At 34.7% G+C, this 8086-nt stretch overlaps 1 protein-coding gene across 1 annotated transcript; it reads left to right on the top strand.

Annotated features, from left to right (window-relative positions):
• Nucleotides 1-16: 16 nt before the first annotated feature.
• On the top strand, nucleotides 17-6640 carry LOC109580139 (NFX1-type zinc finger-containing protein 1-like). The gene has a single exon (XM_019998132.1). The coding sequence runs from the start codon at nucleotides 1058-1060 to the stop codon at nucleotides 6335-6337; it is 5280 nt and encodes a 1759-aa protein (XP_019853691.1). The 5' UTR covers nucleotides 17-1057; the 3' UTR covers nucleotides 6338-6640.
• The last annotated feature ends 1446 nt before the right edge of the window (nucleotides 6641-8086 follow it).

Below are 8086 nucleotides of genomic sequence, written 5' to 3'. Positions count from 1 at the left end.
TTAAGAGAGGTAGTAGATGTCTCACACCAGCCCCACTCCTATCAGCAGTCATTTGGCAGGTCACAGCGACCACATCTACCACCCTCCGGCATTTCACCTTTCCAATATTTCCCTCGTGCAGCTGCAGTTTCTCATGCCCCACCTCTTATCATTAGACCCCCTCACTCTTAACTTCTCACTGGTTGATTGTAGAGACTTGTAGAAAACAGCTATACTTGTCTTTGTGTGTCTTTTTGCTTCCCTGCACTGAATTTTTTAACCTCTGGGTGTGTTCCGAATCTCTTTTTTTGTCTATTAGAAAGGAACTATTTACTTGTACATAATATTATTTTGTACTTTTAAAACACAGAAATAAGTGAGTCATTGTCCTGTGGTTTATAGCAATAATTATTGTTATAATTATAATTATTTAAAAGGAGCGAGCAGCACGTGCATACATGCATGGTCGATGATGTGGGCCTGGCTTGAACTTCTCTGCACTGTCATCTTAGTCTAGTCATCTTATTTAGTCTAGTCATCTTATTTAGTCTAGTCATCTTAGTCAAGCTAGTCTAGTCATTTTAGTCAAGTTAGTCTCTTCTGGGCAGTGAGACTACTGTCATCTACTGTATTGTAAACATGTCAAACAAGCAACTAAAAAGGCTTTCATCATCATTATCATCAGACCATTATTATAATGATAGTAGATCTATTTCAGCAAAGCATAGAAGGATCTCTCCTCCAGAAAATGAAGGAGAAAGGGATTTGAGCCCGGATTTGAGAGGCCTTTTGAACCGTAGATATTTGAACCAAAAGAAACATGATCCGAGACAATCTCTGACTCGACAGGTTCCAGATAGGAGGATACGACAAAACTGACAGAACAGCGACGAATGATATTTCGCGGTGCACTCCACTCGGCACTCCAGGACCAGTACCTACTGGATCTACCAGTGATCGATCAGGGAGGAAAAGGAAATTGTCGTCAGGAGATGAATCTATTACAAATACGAAACAACAACAACTTGATCAGGGATTGACTGGATTATCACTTCCAAAGCCTCAGAATTGTAAAAGGATGAAAGCTCGTTCATCAAACATATCCCGCTCTCGTTCTATAACAGCCGCATCAGCAAAAGATCGTCACTTGGCATTGGTACCAAGCTGGTGTGATGCAATAGTGAAATACTTAAAGCTATCAGCAAAGGATGTAGTTTCACGTGAGTCAGTATTGAATGACATACACAAATTCTTTGTTAATTTAATTTATGATATTAAAGATAATGGTATCAATAACAAAGAGGGTGTGATTTTACAAGCTATTAAAATGTTAGCAATCATTTGTCAAAATTTTACTAGTAATGATATGATGGTGAGAGACCATGCAGAGTTTGCTCTAAGCTACAAGCTTAAGATTTTTGATGACATTTTTCTGCCATTTTGGGTTACAATAGGATCAATCATGCGTTCTCTTTCTTATTGTCAAGTTATTTCCAAACTTGACTTTATTTCTTCACTGCAACAAGTTCTAATGGCGCTCCTTTATAGCAATGCCTTTCCTATTGACAAAGTAGTTCAATTTTTGCCACTTGACTATGAGTTGCATGGAGCTTTGAAGCAGCTTTGCAACAGAAGCTCTCATGATTTTAAAATACTCTATGAGCAGTCTTTACAGCTTTTAAACAAACGTGATAACCTAAGAAGTAGCCTCATGATGTCTAGTACACTTGATGATACTTTTACTCTTTTGCCAAGTAGAAGTGACCTTATTTCGACGTCAATCCTAGTTAATAATAAGCCTCAGTTTTCTTCTGATTTGGAATATCTTGAAACCCATTTTGAACTCCTACGCCAGGATTTTATTCGCCCTTTGTGTGATGTGCTATGCAAGTTACGCAACCTTCAAGAGAATAGTGGAGAATATTATGAAGATAACAATAGTTATAGCAGTGATATCACTTATAGTAGTGTTCAATTCAATAATAAAACTATTTGTGATGGGGATCTTGTCTACAAAATCAGTTTTAGTCTACCTGAAGGAAGAACAGTGAACTGGGATCAATCCAAGTGTTTTAAAAAAGGCTCACTTCTTTGCCTTTCAAATGATAACTTCCACACTCTGTTATTTGCCACTGTTGCCAAGTGTGATGTTAAAGAATTAAAGAGAGGTATCATTGCTGTGAAAGTGCTAGATGCTAGTGTTGAACATATCAGCAATCGTTCAACGTACAAAATGATTGAATCACCAGCATACTTTGGGGCGTATTCTTCAGTTGTTAGACAACTACATGCCATGAAGTCAAACCCAGAAAGCAACTTACCAGACTTGGCTAAAAAGTATCTTGTGAAAGGTGAAGCAGTTATTCAAATGCCACTTTATGCACAAATTCAGACAAATAAAGATGGGCATTATATTTTGGATCTAAAAGGTGTCCTTTGTGATTGCAATACAATTGGAGAATGTCCTCATGGCTACAATAGTATCATTGTTTCCCTGACAAAATTCACTGTAAAAGAAGCAGTGGAAGAGCTTCAAGATGAAATAAGTGATAGTGAAGACGAAGGGAGTTTAGCCAATGCTGCAATACTTCAAAACTCAAGCTTGAGTTCTTGTAGCAATTCTAGTGATAATGAAATGGAATTAGATGATTTTCAAAACTCTCAGCAGTCAATGCCTCCTTTCTCTGGGAAACTTGATGAGTCTCAGGTAGCTGCCTTGAGACTAGCACTGTCGTCTGAAGTTGCTCTAATTCAGGGTCCTCCTGGAACTGGGAAGAGTTTTATTGGAGTACAATTTGTAAAGGCTATGCTTCAAAATAGAATAAAATGGAATTCTGAAGAATCAGCACCAATACTTGTGACATGCCAGACAAATCATGCCTTAGACCAATTTTTGGAAGAAATTTTAGATTTAAAATTAGATAAAAATGTTGTGCGAATTGGTAGAAGGTCAAAGAGTGAGAGAATTTGCAATATGGATATCAATATCAAAGATAAAAAGCGACAGATTCGATTAAATAAAAAGTTTTCCTCTCGTCATGATTTTTGTAAAGAAGATTTTATTTTTGTAAAATGCAAATTTAGTGCACTTGAAGAGCTTTGTTTTAATTGCCTGCCTTATAATGAGCTTAATAAGATGTTCTATTATTCATTTCTTCATCCAAATGAATTTCTTCGCTGTACTAGTAACTGTGACATACATGATTATTTTAAACGTGAAAATATAAGAAGTATTGAAGACATTCTAAAGTGGCTCAACATAGAAATTAAAACTCAAAAAATTCAAAGTCCGTCTCAAAGTTTTGATGAAGATGAACATAGAATTGATCCAGATGGAAATAGAGGATTAATACTTAAAGGAGCTGAAGTTTTGAATACAGCAAGAAATGAGAGAGACCTAGTACACTTTTTAAAGAAACTTCAACGGTCGAACCCAGATGAATCTGGAATTTGGTATAATCAAGGCCAGCTACGGCTTGATCAAAAATGTGACTTGATAAAAATTTGCTTAAGAAAGCAGTTTAAGTGCCTTCGAGGCAAACTTGATGACCTTCAAGAAAGAAAGAAAAAGTATGAGGATGAAGATGATGCCATTACTCTTCAAGCACTGAAAGAAGCAGATGTTGTAGGGATGACCACTACTGGTGCTTCAATGCACATTAAGGTATTACAAAAAGTTCGCTCAAAAATAGTAGTAGTAGAGGAAGCAGCGGAAGTAATGGAAGGGTACATTGTAGCTGCTTTAACAAAGCATGTTCAGCATCTTGTTTTGATTGGTGATCATAAACAGCTACGTCCAAAAGCCAATGATTTTACTATTGGACGGAAGCATGGTCTTGAAATTTCACTTTTTGAGCGTCTCATTAAGAATGATATGCCGTCTGTTCAATTAAAATATCAACATCGAATGAGACCAGAAATTGCCAACTTGGTTCGTCCTCATATATATCAGGAGCTTTTTGACCATCAGAAAGTCCTAAATTATGAACCAGTTAAAGGTATCAAAACAAATATGTTTTTTGTCAATCATACTTTTCCTGAAAAGCCAATGGAAGGTTTGATGAGTCCTGCAAACAGTCATGAAGCAGATTTTGTTGTGCATTTAGCCAATTATCTTCTCTTTCAAGGCTACAAGCCAGATCAATTAACCATACTCACTCCTTACACAGGGCAAGTTGCATGCATTAAGGAGTACATAGAATCTTTTGCTTTTGAATCTTCTCCTCGTATTGTTCCAATTGATAATTTTCAAGGAGAAGAGAATGATATTATAATTCTTTCCTTAGTTCGTTCTGTCAAGTCTGGTTTCACAAAGGAAGAAAATCGTATTTGTGTTGCTTTATCTCGTGCTAGAAAAGGATTGTATGTCATTGGTAATTTTGAGCTTTTCAAAAAAGAATCACAAACATGGAAGAAAATTATTAATAGCTTAGACAATAAGTCTTTTGGATCTTCACTCCCTCTTCAATGTTATTCACATAAAAGAATTACAGATGTAGGAGTTACAGATGATTTTAGTAATGTCAAAGATGGAGGTTGTTTCGAACTATGCTCTTACGAAATGTCTTGTGGACATGTTTGTCCTAGACAATGTCATCCAGATGACTTAGAACATAATCAGCCATGTTCAGAGCCATGCAGCCGTACAATTTGCTCTTATAATCATCCTTGTCCAAGAAAATGTTCTGATGAGTGTCTACCATGCCAAGTGTTTGTACCAAAGGTCATACCTTCTTGTAATCATCAGCAGTCAGTACCATGTCATCAGTCACCAGATACCTTTACTTGCCAAGAAGATTGTACTATAAAGTTAGAGTGTGGCCATACATGTCAAAGAAAATGTGGAGAAAAGTATACTAATTATCAGTGTCGTCAGCTAGTGATGAAAATGTTACCATGTGGCCATGAAGCTCAAACAGAGTGTTTCCGTAGACCTGATGAATATATGACACAATGTAAAATACCATGTAATGTAGAACTTGCTTGTGGGCATTTGTGCCAAGGAACATGTGGACGATGTAACCAAGGTAGGCTCCATATTCCTTGTAAAGCTAAAGAAAAGTGCACACGTATCCTATTATGTGGTCATCAATGCTCCTCAAGGAATTGTGCCAGTGATTGTCCTCCCTGTCAATTAAAATGTCCTAGCTCATGTATCCATAGGCCATGTGACCACAGGTGCGTTTTTCCATGCATTCCTTGTAATAAACCCTGTAAATGGTGGTGTCCTCATCAAAAATGTACTGAAAGGTGTGGTGATATTTGTAATAGGCCTCGCTGTAATGAGCCTTGTCGGCATAGGTTACGATGTGGGCATCCTTGTTTAGGCCTGTGCTATGAGCAATGTCCACCATTATGTAGAAAATGCGACCCAGCCAATGAAGCATTCCTAAAGAAAAAGAATAACCCAAATTGTCGTTTTATTATGCTGATAGAGTGCTTTCACATTTTTGAAGTGTCTGATCTTGATACCTATATGGATGAGAATGATGATCATGAGCCTGTCAAGTGGAAAAGTTGTCCACGTTGCAATACAAATATTACAAAAAGCTTTCGCTATGGTAATGTTATCAAGAAAATTAAAACAGACATGAATGCCATTAAGAAGAAGAAATTTCAAACATTAAGTTGTTTTGGTAATGATAAAATGAAGAGGGATATTTCAAAATGGAATAATACAATTAAATATTGCGACATTCGTCAAAGTCAAATTGATGTCTTACCTGATGCAACTTTACAATCTTTACATACACTCCTTTCTTTTGCCACTGAATGTGATGAATTACAACAAATGTTTGATACTGGCTCTGTTTGTAGTGATATTTGCATTTCCAAGCAAATCAACAGGCTACAGGATTTTTTGAGATTACGTGACGTTAAAAGTGTGAAGTGTTTACCACAACAAGTCATTGGTGACATTCAGTGTGAGATTAGACGATTTCATTTTCTGAGAAAGTTTTGTGAAGTTGACAGAAAGCCAAAATCTTTTCTAGTGCATAGTAATTGGATGACATATAAAACAAAAATCAAGGAGTTAAATCTAACAAGCTATAATCCAAGTTTGAAAATGACAGATGAAATATATGAAGAAAAATGTGAAAGTCTGTCTTGGTTTTGTAGAGAAAATGGCCTTGATGCACCAACACCTGAGGAAACAAAGCAAATTGTAGCTGCCATTAGTGGTAGGAAAGGAGCATGGTACAAGTGTCCTGATGGACACTACTACCATATTGGAGAGTGTGGAGGAGCAATGCAAGTAGGAAAATGTATCGAATGTGATGCTCAAGTTGGAGGAAGTCATCATCGTTTACAATTAGTGTTGACATCACTGTTCACAATCAGCTTGCCGAAGAAATAGATAATTCTCAGTTTGTAGCTTGGGGCCAGGAAGCTAACCTTAATAATTATGATTTGAATGATGTTTTATAAAATAATATTTTTCTTGAGTCAATATTATTAAATTTAATTTCGTTTTAATTTTTATTAGCATTAATAGTTTGTATCTATTCAACTTGATTAAGTATGTGTTTATGTTTGCTAACTTTTAAACTTTGTTTTGATTATTAAAAATATTTATAATTAATGTCACAATATCTCGAAATTGCCAAGATAAATGGATACACATACACAGCTCTATATACACAAATACATTATGTGTTTGACATTAACTATAAGGAATTATGTGAGAATGCTGTGGTATTTCCTACAATTAAAACTAAGTGTAATGATTATTTTACAGAATAGTGTCTAATTCAGGAAAGTAAAGTACATAGCAGTGTATGCTTTTGAATAAAGACAATGGACTAACAGCTAATATTAGATAGAAAAAATCAATAAAGTGCTGGCTGTAATTCATAACTACATATTCAGAGTAAGTCCAGGTCAATTACATGCAACTAACCTGTCCTACTCTACTAAACTTAAATTATTATGGTAATTATTATTATTATTATTATTATTATTATTATTATTATTGTTATTGTTATTATTATTATTATTATTATTATTAGTAATGAAAAAAAAAATTGTAATTGTAATTAGAAGTCAATTATATTTGCATAACTCTAATTGTAATAGGCTTAACCCTGAACAGAAAATTAATTAAATTTTTATCAAAATTGATTTGTCATAGTGTACTGACTAGTGACTACCTAATCCATAAAGAGACAATAATGCTCTCAGTTTACCTCAATAGCCACTTCACATTACATGATCATATGTACATGCACTATTCACATGTAGATGGTAGTAACTTCTCTGTTTTTAAAGCAAGCCATGATTCTGTTTCATGCAAAAACATAGTCTTTGTAATTGAAATTACTTTAACATGAGAGGCTAGATTACATAATGGTAATTCTAATTCAGTCTATTTTTACAAGAGGATTGTAATTAAATGTGTATTTGTAATTGAGGTTTTGTAACTGATCCCAGTTCTGAAGTCCACCTATGCTAATAGATCTAAAGTGACCAATAATAAAATTAATTCATTATGCAGAGTGCATTTTATTACTCAAGTTTTAAGGAATCCCTTTGTAATTTTAATTCTTATGAAAAAAATTGCAAAAGACATTGCAACATAGATATAATAGAAAAGTGTAACTTGTGTTACATAAGTTTGAGTAAGCTAAATCTAACAGTATTTACCTTTTACTATTTTCATAAACCAGAGCTTTAATTTTTATCACCTGATATTACTCATAATATGATTGAAAATTTTTAAAAAGTCAGCAATAATTATGAGAAATTGAAACTATCCTATGTACACTGTTGTCTATGACAGCAATCCATGTTAGTAGTAGCATTACAATAGTATAATGCAGCATTGTCGTAGGGAACTTTTATTTCAATAAAAATGAATTATATTAATTCAATAAAAACAAATTAGCCTAACTAATAGTTCAGCAATCCACTCAAACAGCTCTTGTAACTAATTCTTTATATTTTAGCAGCAAGTTTTCCCATAAAATAGACTACTGGAAGGCATGCGTATAATATCAGCAGTGTAGATGGAAAACCAAATATGAAGTAACCAAGAAATGAAATACGATACTCAGCTGAGCTTCGTGCTTTTTCTGCAACAATGAGATTAGCCACACTTCCAATAAGA

The sequence above is a fragment of the Amphimedon queenslandica genome, unplaced genomic scaffold, assembly GCF_000090795.2.
Source record: "Amphimedon queenslandica unplaced genomic scaffold, v1.1 AMPQUscaffold_13339, whole genome shotgun sequence".
NCBI lineage: Eukaryota > Metazoa > Porifera > Demospongiae > Haplosclerida > Niphatidae > Amphimedon > Amphimedon queenslandica.
The sequence above is the reverse complement of the archived record's forward strand: the minus strand, read 5'-3'. Positions and strand labels throughout refer to the sequence as shown.

Bases quoted from the DNA above. Each gene is read 5' to 3' on its own strand.
- LOC109580139 (XM_019998132.1), top strand. From the start codon at position 1,058: ATGAAAGCTCGTTCATCAAACATATCCCGCTCTCGTTCTATAACAGCC.